The sequence below is a fragment of the Cetorhinus maximus genome, chromosome 3, assembly GCF_964194155.1.
Source record: "Cetorhinus maximus chromosome 3, sCetMax3.hap1.1, whole genome shotgun sequence".
NCBI lineage: Eukaryota > Metazoa > Chordata > Chondrichthyes > Lamniformes > Cetorhinidae > Cetorhinus > Cetorhinus maximus.
The window spans coordinates 60,679,439-60,701,715 of NC_135881.1; the positions used below are offsets into that span (position 1 = coordinate 60,679,439).

Consider the following 22,277-nt stretch of genomic DNA (forward strand, 5'->3'; position numbering starts at 1 on the left):
GGTGTCACGCACTGGCATGAAGAACTGAAATTTATACAGGTCGTAATGGTGAAGCCATGATGAGTTCTGTAAACAAGCTTGAGGATTTTGGATTGAATACATCAAGAAACATGGAACTAATGGAGAGATCAGTTTTACAAATACAAGAGGGGTATGATAGAGTTCATTTGGATCAACCTGTTACTTAAATCCAACCAGTGCCAGCACCCACTTGAGGGCATTTAAATACGTGTAGTGTTCAATTCATTGTGTATCTGAATGGAACCTTCAGAGAAAGAAATGTTAGACAAGTTTAACTTCTGCACTTTGATGGATACCCAGAAAAGAATACCATTAACTTCAAAGTACTTTAGCATGTACAGTGTGACCACATTGTTTTTCTTTTGAGGAACTCGTATGTGGGACGTGTTTCCTGTCCACACACCTTACTTCCTGTTGTCATTAATTTTGTTCACATTGTTCAGTCAATATTTGTTATTGTGAATTGCTATTTCAACATGTCCCATGAAATTTTGCTGCCAACTGTCATGCTGCAGTTGCAGGCTCTGACCACTCTGGCTCCATGGAGCAGGCTTCTGAAGGCTCTGTCCCAATTCTTCACAATTTTGAAGACACAAGAGAACTCTTATGAGATGTATGATATCCAGTAGAAAAAACAAATTAAATGAGGAGTTGCCTGTTCATTATCCTCTCTCAGAAACTTGGGATGTTAAGGGTCACTCTCAAAACTCTCACAAAAGGGGCCAAGAATTATCTATAATGTTATTCAAAATACAGGAGTTGGAGTATGTAGATTGAGAAAGGCAGATAAAATCCAAAAAGATTAATATAACTCAAAGTTGTTCTGAAAAACAAATCAACTGTTTGGATCATTAGATAGATCATACTGATGAAACCTGGGTGATGTCCTTATTAAAGTATAATATGTTACACAGTTGGTATGGGGAACAGAAGGAAAAAAAAGAGCCATGCCAAGACATACCACAGAAAAGTTCCAGTAATTCATCACTTCAAAATGTTTTGCCATTTTCTGTGTATGGCCAGCTAGAGTACCCCAAGAACCAGCACTTCAGTAAATACACTGGTATTTCAAATTTTCAATTCACTGCCTTAACAGATCTCAGCCTCTGCCATATATTCTTAACTTGCATTAAACTGGCATAGTACTTGTTATACTTAACTGTATACCCATCCAAATTTTTCACAAACCTCATCAGAATCAGTCAATTTGCATTTATTATATAATTATAAATAGGCCAAAGAGCTTCATAGCGGGATTAGCATACCAAGTAACATTTATTCTGAAAGAGTCTACTGATCCAGTCATATTGTGTTTTTATAGTTTTAAATTTGTACCTTGGTTTTCTCAGATCACATCTGAGGTGACTACTACAATGGTTGCTCTCCTCATAAACAGTATGATCTTTTGATGGGAACAGTTTATATCTTAAGTTTGTAAAAACTAAAATGCTAAGAAATTACAAGTCAAACTATTTTACCTTCAGGATCATATGTTTGGAATACTCTTCTAGCTTGTTCCCAAGGAGATTCTGGGGCAACTAAGGACATTTCCTGGAGAAACAAAGTTGACATTTTATAAAGATTTGCAGTTGTTTTGGTTCATTTTACTTCTTTAAAAACACAGAAAAATATAGGCATCAACAAACACAACACTTGCATACTAAACTCTGTCCAAATTTGATAAAGCATTTAGAAATATTTCATTATGACAAGGGAAAACATGGATCATAGCATTGTAAGTGAAAAACACTCTTCTGTACACAATTATTGACCTTGCCATCCTTTTTAAAGCAGGATGCTCAAAACACTGATATTCAAAATACAACTTAACCATGACATTTATAGGTTTGGTTTTTCCTCTTTTCTGTCGTATTCATGCCCACATTTATAAATTCTATCATCTCATATATTTTCAAAAAAAATCTTACCAAATAAAGCCAGTGGTGTAATATAGGCTGTAGCTAAGGACAGAGACTCCCTGACAAGAAGTTTGCATGTACCCAGCCTAGTAGCAAAATCATAAGTTTGTACATTGAATGAAGGCATAAATTTCAACTTGAATTTTTTTTATTCGTTCATGGGATGTGGGTGTCGCTGATGAGGCCAACATTTATTGTCCATCTCTAATTGCCCTTAAGGTGGTGATGGTGAACTGCCTTCTTGAACCACTGCAGTCCACGTGGTGTAGGTACATCTATAGTGCTGTTCGGGAGGAAGTTCCAGGATTTTGACCCAGTGACTGTGAAGGAACTGTGATATATTCCCAAGTCAGGATAGTGAAGATAGGGGAACTTCCAGGTGGTGACGTTCCCATGTGTCTGCTGCCCCTGTCCTTCTAAATGGTAGCGGCCATGGGTTTGGGAGGTACTGTCTAAGAAACCTTGGTGAGCTCCTGCAGTGCAGCTTGTAGATGGTACACACTGCTGCCACTGTGTTGGTGATGGAGGGAGTAAATGTTTGCGGAGGTGGTGCCAATCAAGCGGACAGCTTTGTCCTGGATGGTGGCAAACTTCGAGTGTTGTTGGAGCTGCACTCATCCAGGCAAGTGGGGAGTATTCCATCACAATCCTGACTTTTACCTTCTTGATGATGGACAGGTAGGAAGTCAGGAGGTGAGTTACTCACCCCAGGATTCCAAGCCTGTGACCTGCTCTTGTAGCCATGGTCATCACCTGGCACTTGTGTGGCATGAATGTTACTTGCCACTATTCAGCTCAAACCTGGATATTGTCCAGGTCTTGCTGCATTTGGACATGGACTGCTTCATTATCGGAGGAGTTACAAATGGTGAACATTGTGTAATGATCAGTGAACATCCCCACTTCTGACCTTATGATGGAAGGAAGGTCATTGATGAAGCAGCTGAAGATAGCCAGGCCTAGGACACTACCCTGAGGAACTGTTTCTTTATTCATTTACAGGATGTGGGCTTCAATGGCTAGGCCAGCATTTATTGCCCATCCCTAATTGCCCTTGAGAAGGTGGTGGTGAGTTGCCATCTTGAACCGCTGTAGGTTCACTCCTGCAGTGATGTCCAGGAACTGAGATGGTTGACCCCCAACAACCACAGCCATTTTCCTTTGTGCGAGGTATGACTAACTAGCAGAGAGTTTTCCCCTGATTCCCACTGGCTCCAGTCTTGCTAGGGCTCTTTGCTGCCACACTCGGTCAAATGCTGCCTTGGTGCCGAGGGCAGTCTCTCTCACTTCAACTCTGGAGTTCAGCTTTTTTGTCCATGTTTGAACCAAGGCTGTATTGTCAGGAGCTGAATGGTCCTGGCGGAATCCAAGCTGAACATCCGTGAGCAGGTTATTGCTAAGCAAGCGTCACTTGGATGACCCCTTCTATCACTTTACTGATGATCAAGAGTAGACTGATGGGGCAGTAATTGGCTGGGTTGGATTTGTCCTGCTTTTTGTGTACAGGACATATCTGGGAAGTCTTCCACATTGCCAGCTTGATACCAGTGTTGTAGCTGTACTTAAACAGCTTGGCTAGGGGTGCAGCAAGTTTTGGAGCATAAGTCTTCAGTACTATTGCTGAAATGTTGTCAGGACCCATAGCCTTTCTTGATATCATGTGGAGTGAATTAAACTGGCTGAAGACTGGCATCTGTGATTCTCCAGCCAAGGCCAAGATGGATCATCCACTCTGCACTTCTGGCTGAAGATTGTTGCAAATGCTTCAGCCTTATCTTTTGCACTGATGTGCTGAGCTCCTCCATCATTGAGGGTGGGGATATTTGTGGAACCTCCTCCGCCAGTGAGTTGTTTAGTTGTCCACCACCATTCATGGCTGGATGTGGCAAGAGTGCAGAAACTAGATCTGATCCATTAGTTGTGGGATTGCTTAGCGCTTTCGCTTGATATTTATATTGTTTGGCAAGCAAGTAGTCCTGTGTTGTAGCTTCACCATGTTGACACCTCATTTTTAGGTATGCCTGGTGCTGCTCCTGGCATATCCTCCTGCACTCTTCATTGAACCAGGGTTGATCCCCTGGCTTAGTGGTAATGGTAGAGTGGAGGATATGCCGGGCCAAAAGGTTACAGATTGTGATTGAGTACAGTTCTGCTGCTGCTGATGGCCCACAGTGTCTCATGGATGCCCAGTCTTGAGTTGCTAGATCTGTTCGAATTCCATCCCATTTATCACGGTGGTAGTGCCACATAACATAATGTAGCGTATCCTCAATATGAAGATGGGGCTTCACATCCACAAGGACTATGCAGTGGTCACTCCTACCGATACTGTCATGGACAGATGCATCTGTGGCAGGCAGGTTGGTGAGGATGAGGTCAAGTATGTTGTTCCCTCTTGTTGATTCCCTCATCACCTGCCGCAGACCCAGTCTAGCAACTGTGTCATTTAGGACTCGGCCAGTTCGGTCAGTAGTGGTGCTACTAAGCCATTCTTGGTGATGGGCATTGAAGTCCCTCACCCAGAGTACATTCTCAGTGCTTCCTCCAAATGATGCTCAACATGGAGGAGCACTGATTCATTAGGTGAATGGGGGAGGGGGGGATGGGGCGCGATGGTTCCGGTGATCAGCAGTACATGGTAATTACCCATGTTCGACCTGATGCCACGAGATTTCATGGAGTGGAGAGTCAACGTTGAGGACTCCCAGGGCAATCCCCTCCCCTACAGTATACCACAGTTCCGCCACCTCTGCTGGGTATGGATGGTGATGATGGTGTCTGGGACATTGTCTGCAAGGTATGATTCCGTGAGTGTGACTATATCAGAGTGTTGTTTGACTAGTCAATGATGGGGGAGCCCAGTGCATCAGTACAAAATTGTACATTGGCAACAATCTTCAACCAGAAGTGCCGAGTGGATTATCCATCTCAGCCTTCTCTGGAGGTCGCCAGCATCACAGGTTTTGGCACAAGCACCTAGAGGACTTTGCTGGGTCGACAAGGCTGGGTTTGCCATTGTCGTTTCTGGAGCCTAAGTCGAAGCTGGATGGTCTATCCAGTTTCATTCCTTTTTATTGACTTTTTAGTGGTTTGACAATCGACAATGTTTTCATGGTCATCATTAGGCTTTTAATTCCAGATTTATTTTTGTTGATTCCACCATCTACTGTGATGGGATTTGAACTCGGGTCGCCAGAGCATCACCCTGGGTCCAGGCTTGGTCTCCTGAAGATCAGGAAAATATCGTTAACATTTCTTAGTCCACTTACAAAGTCTGGCGGCGGGCGGGGGCGAGTTGGTAGCTGCTGGAGGCACGGAAATCTTCAGAAATCTTTTTCTGGTGGGGGTGGGGGGGGGCTGGACCCCCTAGAACTGGCAGAGAAGTTTCATTATTGTAGCTGTTCACAAACTATGTAAAGATCTGTGGACCAAATGTAATATTTCCAAATTTGCTGATGACACAAACCTAGGTGGGAATGCAAGCTGTGAGGAGGATGCAGAGAGGCTTCAGACATACCAACGGAAAAATGAGGAGACGACAACCATTCTGTCCCTTGAGCCTCTCCACAATTCAATAAGATCATGGCTGATCTGATTGTAGCCTCAACTCCACATTCTGCCTACCCCCGATAACCTTTGACTCCCTTGTTAGTCAAGAATATATCTCCCTCTGCCTTAAAAATATTCATTGATCCTACCTCCACCACTCTTTGAAGAGAGTTCCAAAGATTCATGACCCTCAAAGAACAAGTTTCTTCTCATCTGTCTTAAATGGGAGGCCCCTTTTATTAAACTGTGTCCCCTATTTCTAGTCTCTCCCACAAGGGGAAACATCCGTTCTGCATCCACCCTGTCAAGTCCCCTCACGATCTAATATGTTTCAATAGGATCACCTCAATCTTCTAAACTCCAATGGACACAGGCCCAGCCTTTCCAACCTTTCTTCAAAACACTCCCACTACCCCCAACTGCCATCAAGGGTTCTTGGACAGGCTAAGTGAACAGACAAGAACATGGCAGATGGAATATAATGTGAATTAATGTAAAGTTATCCACTTTGGTAGAAAAACAGAAAGGCAGGGTATTTCTTCAATGGTGAGAGGTTGGTAAGTGTTGATGTTAAGGGACCTGGGTGCCCTTGTTCATGAGTCACTAATAGCAAGCAGGTGCAGCAAGCAATTAAGGTGGTAAATGGTCTGTTGGCCTTCATTGCAAGGGGATATGAGTGCAGGAGTAAAGATATCTTGCTGCAATGGTGTAAAGCCTTGGTGAGATTGCACCTGAAGTATTGTGTAGTTTTGGTCTCCTTATTTAGGGAAGAATCTACTTGCCATAGAGGTATTGCAATGGAGGTTCACCAGACTAATCGCCAGGAGGGCAGCACTGCCTTAAGAGGAGAGGTTGAGGAAACTGGGCCTGTATTCTCCAGAGTTTCAAAGAATGAGAGGTGATCTCATTGAAACATACAAAATTCTTATTGGGTGTGACAGGGTAGATGTGGATAGGATGTTTCCCCTGGCTGCTGAGTCTAGGACCAGCGGACAGAGTCTCAAAATAAGGGGCAGGCCATTTAAGACTGAGATGAGGAGGGATTTCTTTACTCAGTGGTGAATCTGTGGAATTCTCTATCCCAGAGTGCTCAATAATTGAGCATGTTCAAGGCAGAAATCGACTGATTTCAGTATACTAATAACATTAAGGGATACGGGGATAGAGCTGGAAGGTGGCGTTGTGGTAATTAACTGTGATCTAACGGAATGGTGGAGCAGGCTCAGTGGGCCGAATGGCTTACTCCTGCTCCTATGTTCCTATTTCTGCACATTAAATTCCTGAATATGTTGTAGAAAGTTAAAAAAAGATTGTTAACAATTAAATGAAACATTACAAAAAAAATCCTAGTCATGTCAGAACAACACAGCCAGTCACAAGGTCAGCCAGCTGCTTACTTTCTGGTAAATACCTAAAAACCATGATTCTTTTTTAAAGTAAACAAATAAAATGAGAATTGTACCAAAGTAATGAAATGTTTTGTTTGGTTTCTATCACTGACGATAGCTATAAATCATTGGAACACTACTTCTGCAATCTGGTTTAAGTCTTCTGGGTATCATTTCCGGTGTTTGGTACCTTGAGACAATCTGGATTTGACATTAAATGCATATATTTTATAAATGGTATTGCTCCAAGCTTCTGCCCCTTTCAAAAGTACATACAGTTTCATTTTCTGCCAAATAGAAGTATATTTGACACTTACTGGAACCATTTATAATTAAAATGTGTGCTATGGCAAACCTTAACACAGCTTGGAACAAAGCCCATTTTTTTCATGGCCATACATTAACTGCAATATTCAGAAATGTAATCTAAATTCCAGGAGAGCAGGAGACCCACACCATTTAACACCAATGGAAGCAGTGCGTAATTTTTAAACTTCTGTTATGCTTCCCTGACCCTCAATGTCTCTGATATGAAAGTGGTCCCACTGTCATAAAATTTTATTAATGAGACCAGGAAAACAGTGGAAAAGTGATATTTTTTGGGGTCAATTTTCTCTCACTAAGGTGTTGACTCCTTTCAGGGTTCACAATTACCTGTTGCCCTCTTGTACTTTGCCAGAATGGCAATTCTTCATGTCTGCCCAGACAATTGAGTGCTGGTAAGTTAACAGAGTACAGGAAACAATACAAAATTGAGACCAATTCCATTCTCACTCAATGTTCACACACAGGAATCAAACCTGGAACCTTCAGCACTGTATGGTTCAGTTATATGCTGTCTTTATCAAATGGGAAAACACATTATACAACTTCACTTCCCTGGTTTGTGAAAGCATTTGACCTCTTGACTATGCTGCAATTTGTGGCAGGATACTTTTAAAGCTACATTTTGTTTAGTTACAATTAGATAGTAAAGCCAAAACAGTGGAGCTCACTTATTCTTCGCATACTTACGGTACCATAGTCTATTCAAATTGTATAAGGCACAACCATAAATTGTATTTGCATTAAACATGGCTGAATTACATCAGGTCAACCATTAAAAACAGAAGACCAGTAAATCCTTAAGGTCAATAAATTGCATTATTCTGTTATGATCCCAGCTGATGTTACTACCAGACAAGCCAGATCCCAGGGTGGGACCAGGCTTGATAGATCCTAACATTTTCTGTTTAGAAACATGGAGGGTGGCTACTGAACAGAGTCACAGGAGTCAGTTGATGAACTTTTAAACAAAAGAATAAAACATTTATTAAACAAGAAAAAATGAACTATATTACAACACTCCTTCACCCACAACTATAACTTTACGGATATATAGATTTGTAAGGATCACACAAGTTACAAAAGCTATTTTATGCTCTAATGCTCACAGTAACTACACAGTCCATGCAAACCAATAGGCGACCTGTGGTCAGGCATACCACACTCTGAAATCAAGTGACAGAGCCAACCCAAACAGATGCTATGGTCCCTCATCAACTTCCCCAGACGCTTGTCACATCTTAAGCCAACTGATCTCACTGAATTCCATCTTTCACATGTGGGTTTTCAATCTCCATCCACTCTGGAAGAAACTGCTTTGGAATCTTCTCCCAAATGATGCTTTCTCTCAGATGCCTTCCACAAGGGTCCACCTCCAGGGTTTCAAACTCTCATTCTGATGCTCCTCTCCCCTGGATCGTCATGTGCATTCAAGCTTTGCCTTCTATGCACTCTCCCCGAGATATTCAGCTGTGCCAACAGCACACCATGCTTCAAGTGCCCAGAACAAGGAGTCACCAACCTCTGGCTGTCTCCTTGGATCTTCTGGCTTCTTATAAGCCTATTTTGCTTTAAGTCTGCGTCCTGCAGATTTTTTCTTTTAAGTTTGGAGCCTTCCTCTGCTCTTCACTTCATTTAATAGGACCCTTTCCAGATTCCTGCACTTCCTTTGGCCAGAAGGTTTTTTGGGACCTTTCTCCTGTTCCACTCCCTGGTTTTGGTTTCTTTAGTTTGGGACTTTCTATCTGTCCCTCTCCTTTGCTGTTTCTGCTGGCAACTCGTTTCAATGGAACTGAAACTACTGTTTCCTTTCTGTGTCTCCCTCTCTCTGGACCCCTGTTGCTAGGTAACAGCAGTTTTTCTACCTTGTGTTTGTTTTTAACTTCCCTTCAAGAGTCATAAAACCTCATTAGAATACAGGCATCTTTTAAAGTGAAACCAAAACTCAGTTCCCCCTTCCTTAACACAGATACAGAAATACAAATTAAGTTGAAACTTAAAGCTGTAGCTTATTCCTAACGCCCACAAGTACAAACACAACTTACATAAACTCTTTCTCGTTCCTAACATCTCATGAACTCAGTTTAAAAACACTGCTGATTTTGTAAATATTTTTGCATTGAGCTTCTGAAGACATGTAAAAGTTGCAAAGCATAGCAGAGGAACAGGAGTTGTATAGCAGCCTCCTGCATATTCCAAGCCAGTTACTGTTTATGTTCTACTAGGTTTTTTTTTTAATACATTGGTACCTCTGCTGTGATAGAAAAATGCATTTAAATACATTGCCATATTAAAGTGTTTCTGTAAAAATAATTCATTATAAAAAGGTGTAGTGCCAAGGGCTGATGGTTGGTGAATGTAATTCTGATATTTAAGAAGGGTGACTTGATCACGCCCAATGATGCTTAAAATTGGCGATAGGAAAAATAATGGAATTCCCACGAAAGCAGAGGAGGAGCGAAATCTAGAAACAATAAATGTAGTAATGAATAGGCAGCATGACTTTCAAAAGGGAAAATCTTGCTTGACCAACCTCATGAACTTTTAGGAGGTAAGAGATAGAGCATACAATGGTTAACACAGCAGATATAATTTATCTGGATTTTCAAAAAGCCTTTTGATAAGGTGCTCCATAATAGTTTCATGAATAAGGTCAGATAATGAGGAGTCAGGGGACATGAGGCAGAATGGATTGCTGCTGGTTTCAAGACTGAAAGGGTAGTTATTCAGAGTGGCAGAAGATGGAAGAATCAACCAGTCCTGGGACCACTGCTGTTCACAATTTGCATTAACAATTTGAACTTTGAAATTAAAAGCAATTTCTAAATTGGGGGATGACATCAAATTTGATGCCTTCAAGATCCAGACTATGGTCAAGCAAGGCTTTGTGATAGTCCCAATACTATTTACACTCTACCGAAAGTGGTTATTCATCTTGACAATCAATTGCCCTCTGGTGTGAGTACTAGATACCACCTAGATGGAAAATTCTAACTTCAGTTACCTCTGTGCCAAAACTAAACTGATGACCATAGACACATACAATCTACGGTTTGCCGATGACTGCAGTATTCGTTACCACTTGGCACTAGATTTGTAAGCCACTCTTGATCTAATTTCTGCATACTGACAGTTCCATGCTTTACATAAAATTGGCTAGCAGAAGGAAAAAAGGCCAGCATAGCTTCTGAATGGATAAGTGAACAGAAAAGTGCATTATACTATGGCTAGGCCAAAATATTGTGCAAGCTTTATCAATGTTCAAACTTGATCTGAGGACTACGGATCTGTCAAGATTAAATCCTACTTGCTAAGAAAATGACTTTTAAGCAAGAATTCGTATTTTGTGCTCCATGATATTCCAGCTTGAACAAAATTTAAATATTTGATGAGACAAAAGTAAAAACTTAAGTTAAAAAGAACCCATCACCTTCCTGCCTCTCTCCAGTTCCGAAGAAGTCATATCAGACTCAAAACGTTAACTCTGTTCCTCTCTCCACAGATGTTGTCAGACTTGCCAAGTTTTTCCCAGTATTTTCTGTTTTTATTTCAGATTTCCAGCATCTCCAGTATTTTACTTTTATTATCCCAGCTTCTCTAGTCTCTCCATATAACTTTAGTACTTTTAAAAAAAGAAAATACTTTCAATTAAGCTGCCATCTTTAAAGATTGTCTACTATACTCCCAGGTTCCTGCACCGCCTTTAAAATTGAAACATTTAGTTCATAGCGTCCCTACTGTTAAATAATTGCAATGAATTCCTAAAACCAAGTACACAGTTTTGCTATTTTGAAAGTATAAAGATCAAGTATCTGCACACTGACTTTAAATTTAATCTGCCTTGTCTGTCTATTTCACTAGTTTGTGCCCTCCTGAAGTCCATGACTATCCTTCTCATTGTTTACTACATTTCTGAGTTTCGTGCCACGTGCAAACTTTGAAATTATCCTAGTATACTCAAGTCATTACATATAAGGAGCAGCAGTGGTCACAATATTGATCCCTGGGAAATACTACTACACAAGAGCATAAGAAAGAGTACAACATATAGCACTGCAAGCCAGTTCCACCACTCAATACGATCAAGGCGGATCTTCTGCCTCAACTCTATTTTCCTGCCCATTCCCCATATCCCTTGATTCCCTCAGTGACCAAAAATCTTCTATCTCAGCCTTTAATATATTCAATGATGGGTCATCCATAACCCTATGGGTAGAAAATTCCACAGATTCACACCCTCATCTTAGTCATAATCGCCCCCTTATCCTGAGACTGTTTCCCCTGAGTTCTAGTTTCCCCGGCCAAGGATAACAACCTGTGCCTTTCCTGTTAAGCCCCTCCAGAGTCCTATATGGTTCAATGAGATCACCTCTCAATCTTCTAAACTCTAGAGAATATAGATCAAATTTACTCAGTCTTTCATCATTGGACAACCTCCTCATCCCAAGAAACAACCTAGTGGGCCGATATTGCACTGCCTCCAAGGCAAGCATATCCTTCCTTAGGTATATCTCCCTCCAGTCCTGAAAAGCCACCATTCACTATTGTCTTTTTTCTGTCCCTTAGCCAATTTTATATCCAATTTTGTCATGTTTCGTAATGGTCTAGACATGATCCCCGCATGAGGTTAATGAGTGTTAGCTGCTTTCCCATACTTGGAAAATGAACTTGGCCAACACATTGAAAATTATTTACTGTTAAATAATTGCAATGATTTCCTAAAACCAAGTACACAGTTTTACTATTTTGAAAGTATAAAGATCAAGTATCTAAAAAAAATGGTTTGGGACTCATATGGCTTGAAACTGTTTTAAGGACAGGCTATGTAGAAGGTTTTTGGGTGGTGCAAATGAAAAAAACTACAAAATCTGAACTCAAGCCAGTTTCTTAAGATAGCAGCACAGTTTACTTCAACTATCAACTTCAGTTCTTGGCTTTGAATGACAATTACAAAAGTTTTTACAATAAATAGAACTCTGGCAATAAAATTGTAAAAAAAAAAGCACCGTTATCTGATTAGAATTCACATCTACAGGATAGAAGAGAAAATAAGAAGAAAATCCAGCCATTCCCCAGCTCACTAGTCATTAAGGGATTATACATGTTTCCATTACATTCCCTTAACAGAACATTTTTTGCCCCTTGAACTAAGTAAATATACATAATAAAATGAGGAGAGATAAAAGCATTGATTTTCTTGAAGGATATACAGCATAATTACCACAGTTGTTCCATCTGTCTGCTTGGGTGTATGTAAAAGATCCTACAGCACTATTTTGAAGAGCAGCAGGGGAGCTCTCCCTGGTGTCTGGCCAATATTTATCCCTCAATTAATATCAAAAACAAACAGGTTATCTGGTCACTGTGACATTGCTGTCTGTGAGAGTTTGCTGCATGCAGGTTAGCTGCTGCATTACAACAGTGTCTCCACTTCAATACTTCACTGGCTGAAAAATGCTGAGATGCTTGGTGGATGTGAAAAGCACTATATAAATGCAAGTCTTTCTTCTTTAAAAAAGTAATGAAGAATTGTGCGACCCACAAATTGGACACACTGATATACATACTTGAATCCTCAGCATTTGCACCTGCTTTGCAAAACTCTGCACCAGGGACAGTGACTTGCAACATTTACCCCTTTTTGGACACTAAGACTGTAGGCAGTATATTCAATTCAAATTATTAACAATAATGGTTGCCACACCGGCAAAGGCAGCAACAGACATTTCGTGTCATATTGAGCTTTGTTTTTCCCCATAAAAGTGCTTTATGCACTAAAGAAAAAACATGAAAGCTGCCCGATTATCGTAAAATACCAGTTGGTTTATTAACATTCTTCAGGGAAGAAAATTTGCTTGACTATCCAGGCCAAAATGCGATTCAATCTGACACAATGTGATTTACTTAATGTCCTCTGGGTAACTTGTGACGGGCAATAAATATCACCTTGCTAGCATTTCCCATATTCCAAAACAAATATATAAAAATAACCTGGCAATTATACAGCAATTGCAATCCTACCTTACACTTAAGAAGGCCCTCAAGTGCTTCAGATCCAAAGAATTACTTTTGAACTGTCATCACTGTTGAAAGGGCAGCAGCAAATTTCTGCACAGCAAAGTCCCAAACATGAATCAATCAATCGCCAGGTAATGTGTCGTTGGCGATGTTCAGCTTGGATATCAGGAGAACTCCAGCCACTCTATGACTGATGCCATGGCAGCTTTTACATTCATCTGAACAGATGTGGTGTAACAGATTGTCTAAGAAACAGCACAAGGTACTTTACTGAAGTGGCAGCCTGGATTACATACTTAAATTTGGGGTCAGGCTTGAACCCATGTGTATAACAGTACTTTTGCAGGATGCATACTAGTGAACATTGGTATTTTTGATTTAGGAGTAAAAATGGGACACAAAAGACCTAGAACAGCTTTAAATTTGAGTATTTCTACAACTCTATTTTAAAGCTTATTATGCCAGCCTCAACACCAGCCCACCATTTGCACATTGCCAATGCTCTGTGTTAAAACACATTGCTGTGGGTAACCATGGTTTTCATCATCCTTTTCCTGCTATTTCACTGAAAGCAAGGATGTTCAAGAACATGATAAATGCACTCTAAAATAGCTATGAAAAAAAGACGGCGGATGAAGATTTACTTCTGAAACATTAACTCACCTGTTCTTTCCATTGATGGTTATTGACCTGCTGAGTGTTTCCAGAATTTTCCATTTCAGAATTCTAGAATCTGTAGTTTTGTTTTTTGTTCTGAAATAGTTCTCTCATTTAAAATAAACAACCTAGCTTCTTTGGACTGCTGAATAAGTTAATTCTTCCAATTCTAAAATCAATATACTCTACAAATTCAGTACATCATCGAAACCATATGCAAAGGATGAATGTGAAAATCACCTTGAAAAAAAATTCCTGGGTAAAACCATTTATTCTATGGATTTTTCTCCTCTCCTAAAAGGTGAATTTTAATGTTTCTTTTCCTAGGGCATGGTCATAAAGCATATATGGGGGGAAAACTAAGCTGAACATGACATGAAACTTCTGTAGCTTTTTTTTTGTAAAAATATACTTTATTCATAAAATATCTTCAATCACATTCCAAACCATTTCAAAAACAACATTACAAGGGTACAATCCAGGTTAAACTTTTACAAAATGTATCACCAGGTGCATCAGTACAAACAATATTACAATCATTTACAGCCTTTCATTTTGATCTGTACAGCCCGAGGGGCTCTAAACAGTTCCCAGTCTCTCGGTGCGCTGTGGTAGAAAGGTCTTAGACAGCGACCCTTCCCCATTGCGCCTTTGCGGCAGCTGCCCCAAGCTTTAGTGCGTCCCTCAGCACGTAGTCCTGGACTTTGGATTGTGCCAGTCCGCAACAATCGGTCGGGGACAACTCTTTGTGCTGGAAGACCAACAAGTTTCGGGCAGACCAAAGCGCCTCTTTCACCGAGTTGATGATCCTCCAGCTGCAGTTGATGTTTGTCTCGGTGTGTGTCCCTGGGAACAGCCCGTAGAGCACAGAGTCCTGTGTCACAGAACTGCTCGGGATGAACCTCGACGGCAACCACTGCATCTCTCTCCAGACTTTCTTTGCAAAGGCACAATCCACAAGGAGGTGAACAACGGTCTCTTCCCCACCACAGCCACCTCGAGGGCAACGTGCAGAGGGGGTGAGCCTCCTGGCGTGTAGGAAGGATCTGACGGGGAGGGCCTTTCTCACCACCAGCCAAGCTACGTCTTGGTGCTTGTTGGAAAGTTCTGGCGATGAGGCATTCTGCCAAATGACTTTGACAGTCTGCTCGGGGAACCATCCCACAGGGTCCACCCTCTCCTTTTCCCTCAGGGCCTCTAGGACGTTACGTGCTGACCACTGCCTGATGGACTTGTGGTCAAAGGTGTTTTTCTGCATACATTTTTCCACCAGGGACAGGTGGTACGGCACGGTCCAACTACTTGGAGCGTTCCGCGGCAGCGTGGCCAGACCCATCCTTCGCAACACCGGGGACAGGTAGAACCTCAGCACGTAGTGACACTTGGTGTTTGCGTACTGAGGGTCTACGCACCGCTTGATGCAGCCACACACAAAGGTGGCCATCAGTATGAGGGCGATGTTGGGCACGTTTTTTCCCCCTTTATCTAGAGGCTTGTACATCGCGTCCCTGCGGACACGATCCATTTTCGACCTCCAGATAAAGCGGAAGATGGCTCGAGTGATCGCCATCGCGCAGGAGTCTGGAATGGGCCAGACCTGCGCCACGTACAGCAACAGCGAGAGTACCTCACACCTGATGACCAGGTTCTTACCCGCAATGGAGAGGGAGCGTCGCTCCCACATGCCCAGTTTCCTTTTCACCATAGCCACTCGCTCCTTCCAGTTTCTAACGCATGCCCCGGTCCCTCCGAACCATATCCCCAGCACCTTCAGGCCGTCAGCCCTGACAGTGAAGGGGACAAAGGATCGGTCAGCCCAGTTCCCAAAGAACATGGCCTCGCTCTTCCCACGATTTACCTTGGCTCCCGAGGCCAGTTCGAACTGGTCGCAGATGTGCATCAGTCTGCGCACCGACAGCGGATCCGAGCAGAAGACGGCGACGTCGTCCATGTACAGGGAGGCTTTTACCTGAGTGCCTCCACTGCCTGGGATCGTCACTCCTCTTATGCCCGGATCCTTCCTGATGGACTCGGCAAAGGGTTCTATGCAACACACGAAAAGGACAGGCGAGAGAGGACAGCCCTGCCTGACTCCAGATTTAATCGGAAAGCTATCTGTTTCTCACCCATTGATTGAGACTGCGCTACTGATGTTAGTGTAGAGCAGTTGGATCCAATTTCGAATTCCCTCCCCAAACCCCATTTTGGAGAGCACATCCCCCATGTAGGTGTGCGATATTCTGTCAAAGGCCTTCTCCTGATCCAAGCTGATGAGGCAGGTATCCACACCCCTGTCCTGTACATAGGCAATCGTATCCCTGAGCAGCGCCAGGCTGTCAGAGATCATGAAACTTCTGTAGCTATCTTTGCCGGTGTGGCAACCATGATGTAAAAAGTTTTAATGGACACTGGCAACTCGCTGCTACCTCATCCAAGAGTCCAATCTTCAAGTTAACCTGACCAACCTGTACCTACACGATATTTGGGGATCAAAGCAGAGTCCACACCTTTTTCCCACTCTATACACATCCTGCCAAATTCAAATATATACTGTCAACAAAGATCATTGGTCAGCAATTAAACAGGGACTCAGTGTTGTTGTTTAAGGGATTTTATGCACAAATTAGTTGTCGAGTTTCCCTACAACACTTCAAAAGTACTGATGAATTTCTGATGAAGAGTCATATGGACTCGAAATGTTAACTGTATTCCTCTCCACAGATGCTGTCAGACCTGCTGAGTTTTTCCAGCTGTTTTTGTTTTTGTTTCAAAAGTACTTCATTGGCTGTAAGGTGCTTTGAAAGGTCATGAAAGAAAAGTTATTTCTTTGTTTTCTATGCCTGCTTAGCTTCAGTTAACTACTGGCCTAAGAAGAATGGATAATTCCAAACAAAGTTTTGAACCTTGGATATTTTTGTTTTATGTGCTCAGTGCTAAATCAGGCATTATCTAGAGAAGCTTCAGAGAGTATGGAGGTTCCAACAATGTTAGACATGCTTAAAAGTAAATTCACTAATCCTTTTACTCTGTTAAGAGTAGTGTTGGTAGCCTACATGGAGTAGATACTCATTAGGAACCAGAATTACAAGCCTCCCTCAAGGTTCAACTGTTCAGCACCAAGCAGAGGAGTGTGACAGTTTGTTCTGGGACTCCTGTGGACCATAGGACCTATGAATGTTTCAGGGCAGATGGAAGACATAACATGTAATTGATACTCAACCTCCCCCAACGCCCAAGATGATCAGAAAGCTCCAACCTTGATTGCCTGGTGTGCAACCACAGGCCCTGAAGCATGCAGTTGTGCTCACATCTCTAGCCTAATTTTTAGGCACAAATGCTACATATGGAATTTCTGAAGGCAGTCCAAATGAACTAAAACATGAAAAAAAGTTTCTCCTTCACAGGTGCAGCAAATTCAGCAGTCACCCATTGAGAAAAAAATTATGCTATTCACTTGCGCCACAACTCACTCTCTATTTAAACATCCTAGTGCATTATGCAATCACAATTACAGCTAAAACTGTACAGTTCCAATAATGCACATTAAAAATAATTTACAATTGCAGTTGAAGGTTAAATATGGATGTTTATTTCACCATCATCACTATACACATAAACCTGCCAAAATGCAAGCACAAAATGGACTTATACAACTGTAGATCTTACCTAAAATATCTACAAAATATGTTTAAACCAGTTTTAATTTTGCATGTCAATTATTTCAAACAAAACTACTAAGACTTAAGATTTGTTAGCTAGCCTGAAGTTTTGTTCAAATATCTGGAGATTTAACTAGCAAGTCTCACTGTATAATCTCTAAATTTGTAATTCGTGCAGAAATGGTATAAGCAAAATCTGCTTCTAAGCAAGCTTCAGGATTCATTTAAGCAATCAATTCTTCTTTCCTGCCACCTCTCAAAGGAAGTCAGTGTCTTTCCACAATATTGTGGAAGAAAATTTTGTAGCACATGGGGGAGAAGAGAGGAAGAAAAAAATGACTTGCCTTAGTTAACTCCAATTAAGAAGTTATTTTTGACCAAGGATTAACAAAAGTGTGCAGTTTAAAATCAAGGAGCAAGGTGGGGAAGGGAGTTTAGGAAAATATGGCATGCAGCTGTCACTTCTGTCAGGCTCCTTATTCCTTTAAGCTCTGCCATCTGTGTTTCTCTAGTAATAGGTCTGTGTTTGGGAAGTGGGGATAAAGTGAAGGTACAAATAATCAAGAGTAATTTCCAGGATTTTTAACTGATTTTGCAAGATATCTTGAATGCAGCTTTTGGATGGGAAGAATCTGCAATGACAGGGCTAATACATTTAGTACATTTTACAATCAAGTTGGCAGGAAAAATACAAACAAAAAAATAACAGGCTGCTTATGCAGAGACTGTGCAGACTGTTTGACTACAAATGTATATCATAAAAGTTCAACACTCCCCCATTTCAATCCTATTCTTTGAAGTTTGCATTACTCTCATGTGACTTAACATAATAGATTCCAATAGCATTTAAGTACAAATTACACTTTTTAGATATATGGCTTGTTAATGCTACCTTATTTTATACAATAGCCTTTTCTTACATCGTCTAATAAAGTTGGAATCCTTTCCCACTAAGTGTCCCTTGAGTACAGGTATCATTTGCTCAAAAGCCTTTGTACTTCACTGAGATTGTGTCAGTTATTGACTCATTAAATGGGCACCATCACAATGCCAGGCTCGAGAGTAAGTCTGTGTGGAACAGATTTACAGAAACATTAAATTGATCAATAAATAACCTTTTCAGGAGTGAACTGTGTCTTTTTTTAATTTTGATGATTAGAATCAGCAACTTAGAAGCACTGTTTTAAGGGTGCAGAATGAGATCTATCTTCTCCTCTAAGATCTCGCTAACAGAAACTTAGTTCAGCTCTCCTGAAACCAATAAAAATGCATAAAGTGGGAATTGCAGACACTGTAATATCTTCAGTATAAATTAAACCAATGGGCAATACTATAATGCAAATGTTATTACTTGCTGCAGAGATAGTGCTATAACAATATAGGACATATTGCCATGAGCTCAGCTAAGAGGCAAATGCAAATAAAAACTGCAGATGCTGGAAATCTGAAACAAAAATAAGTTGTTGAAACACTCTGGAGATTGGTCAGCTTCCATGGACAAACAGCAAGTTAATGCTTCGAGTGTAGACCCTTCAACAAAAGACAAATGGTTTCCTCCTAACCAAACATGTGCAAAGCCACAGAAGATTCACTAGTAACTTAAACATGTTATGAAAGGTGTATGTCTTGAACAAGTATTAAGATGGGGGTAGTGGTCTTGCCCTTCTCATTGGAAATATTACATCTGCTGAACACAGGACAGATGTTTTGACATACGGACTTGTATAGGGACTGGGGTATGCAGAGGAGCTATTCCAAAGGCCAGTCAAATTATATAGGTTCAAAGCCTTAACTGATATGCAAGGCCTGAAAGAAGGAATTCCCTCCAGGTTTCAGACATTACATGGTGAATTAATCCTGTCTGAAGTGATAATTCTGTACCTAGACATCTCTTAGGATTCAATAGCAATAAGTGATTGGCCAGTTCTGTATTGTCAGATTAACCGTACTGCCTGCTCAGAGACAGTAAGCACAAAGATATACACTTATGTAAAAATGCAAAATGACTCACTTTTCAGAGCATCAAAAATGACTAAGAATCTTCAAATGACTGGTTATGTCAGATTCAAAATAGTTTAAATAAACTTGTGGAAATTAAGCTCTTCTATTACAATATTATTTAACTTGCTTCTTTATATATTGTTTTCTTGTAATAAACAACTCAAATTTAGCCAGTTACATGACGTCAGTATGATTTGGTATTGCCAGTGAGGGGTTAATATCTCTGGTATAATTCAGTAGTTAACAGTAGATTCTTAGCCCTGAGAAGCAATACATCCGATTCACTCTATGTGCATAAATAAATTTTGGTTTGTGAAAAACAGTGGCTTGCTTACAAAATGTACCTTTTGTAGTGAGCATGAACAGAGAGAGTTGGAAAGACTATTTAAAATCATAACACTTATGTCAGCTTCAATTATAAATGCCTTACAAATAAACTGGGAAGATAAGAAAGTTCATTACTGGTCATGCAGAGATGGATTTAATTAGCTATTTCATTTTGTCAGGAGACTTTATTCTTAATTTCCACATAACACTCTGCACATATGGGTTTATGTCCTTATATAAAAGGTTGATGTTCCTTACAGCACACATATGTAATCTAGTTAATCACTGTACTGTAACCATTGAAGAGTGTTAACTATCTTAGTTGGCAATGAAAAGCATTAGATAAAATGGCAGGAGCCAGAGTTGTAAGCATCTGTAGTGTTGAAGAGTGGGTGAAGGTAGGTAGTGGGCAGAAAAGGAGAAAAGAACTAGTTTAAACCATTTTTCCTACCAACCCTGGGATGAGCTGTTCTTGCACCTCTCAAAACTAATTACAAATCTAGGGTAGATTGATGGGATTAAAGAGTCTCCTCTGCCAGCTCTAAACCTTGAGTACCAGCATCTCACAATTCTGTACGCCCAAGCTCTACATTAAACGAAAGACTTCAGCTTGCACGCTGTTGCTAGGGATTGACAGCTATTTGGATGCCAGGAGTAGCTTTATTGCTGTAACAGTTATAGTAAATATTTAAGTAATTAAAACCTGTATGTTTAGTACAGTCCATAGCACCCAAAGTACACAGATTTTTTGTAAAGCATATGGAATATATGAGCCAAACTAACTTTCAAGAAATTAAACTCTGTTGGACTAAAGCTCCCAAAATTGAAGTGCATATGTTTACCTGATTTGCCCTAGGGCTATATTTATTTATTTCCACCTCTAGGAGCTCAGATGGCCAACTTCAAATGCTGTTCCAACCTCTGACTCCTTTGACTCTTTGGCCATTATCTTTAAAAAAAAATGTACTTTGAGCCCTATGTACTTCGGCACCCTCAATCTGCTCGTTTTCCAAAAAGTCAATTTCCCCATGTAAGGACGTGCAGGACAATATCTTGCACTGACAAACAGAAACAGTTAATAATTGTATGGTATTACAGAACTTGAGTATCGGTGAAAAAAGAGACATGGCGAAGCTTTTCTTCTCGCCCTCATCTGAACACCGCAAGAATACCAATGGAAAAACAACAATTATACTGTATGTGAGGAGAGTACTGAATGGCTGGCAAGTGGACTCTGATTGGTAGAGGCATTGGCAAGTGGATTCTGATTGGTAGAGGCAGTGATGCTACATCACTGGTACATTCTCCATGGCAACACCTCTACCTATCAAAGTCCACTTGCCAGCCAATCGGCACTCTGCTCACATAGATTACAAACTGTTGTTTTTCCCTTATTGGTATTCTTGTGGTGTCCTGATGAGTGCAAGACAAAAAGCTTCAGCATCTCTTTCTTCAGCAAGAAACAGTTAAGGGAGAAAATGGGAGAAAAAAAACAAATTAATGAAAAGGAGGATGGTAAAAACAAAAGGTAAGAGCTTGAAAATGGGAAAAAGAAAAAAGGCCACATTGCAGGCTTAACAATACCTTTAGCTGGAAAGCTGAGAATCTGTACATGGCGTCCAGTGAAATAACAGGAACCAGTCACTGGGAACAGAATTAACTGGTGTGAGCAAGCCACAAACTTAATTTTGCTCCAAGAACTTCAAGTTTTAGTACGAAAAAACAATGGGCTCACAACTGTCCTTTGCATGGTCTGTAAGCATGAATGTTGTCATTCATGGCACAGCAAGCATTTTCCCTAACAGAGTACCTTGAGGCTCAAGTGTTATGTTAGAAAGATGTAGTGAAGAACCCAAATCTAATCCCATAGTTTATAATTTCCTTTATGCACGTTAATAAGGGGCCTAACACCCATTTTAGAAAACCTTCTGCCAAATTGAGCTTAGCGAGTGGCCATCACTAAAAACACAAGCACGCTGCTTCTTGAAGAGCTTAATGTGGAGTTAGTAGGAGCAACCGTGCTCCTCCCAGCTCCACAGCCCTACTCAGGGCCACTGCCAGTCTGAGATTCTGCCATCTATCAAGCTTGAGGGCTCCTGATGACCCCTTGAAAATGGACAAACTGCCTTTGAAGCTGTGATAGGTGCCATCACTCAATGTAGTCATGAGGTCCACTTCAGTCTGAGCTTCCAGTCATCCAGTTCAGGTGCAGGCTGTATGCCGTTAGTTAGACATAATCAATCTCTACCCTATTTGTTGTGGTTTAGACTGCAATCAGAAAGCTTACATATGCATGCCTAAAATGAAGAAAGAACGAAAGATATTATTGCCATGACTGCATCTACATCCTTTCCAAAATAAATTCTTTTCCTCTTGCCAACTCTAAAAACTCAACCGACTACTTCTGGCCAACT

General features: G+C 41.0%; 1 protein-coding gene across 3 annotated transcripts in view; it reads right to left on the bottom strand.

Annotated features, from left to right (window-relative positions):
- The window catches only part of mindy3 (MINDY lysine 48 deubiquitinase 3), a 133,536-nt gene that overhangs the window by 55,623 nt on the left and 55,636 nt on the right, over nucleotides 1–22,277 (bottom strand). For all 3 annotated transcript variants that reach the window (XM_078538455.1, XM_078538454.1, XM_078538453.1), the window contains one exon: nucleotides 1,500–1,572. In XM_078538455.1, the coding sequence (XP_078394581.1) occupies nucleotides 1,500–1,572 (73 nt within the window). The remainder of the gene's footprint in view (nucleotides 1–1,499; nucleotides 1,573–22,277) is intronic.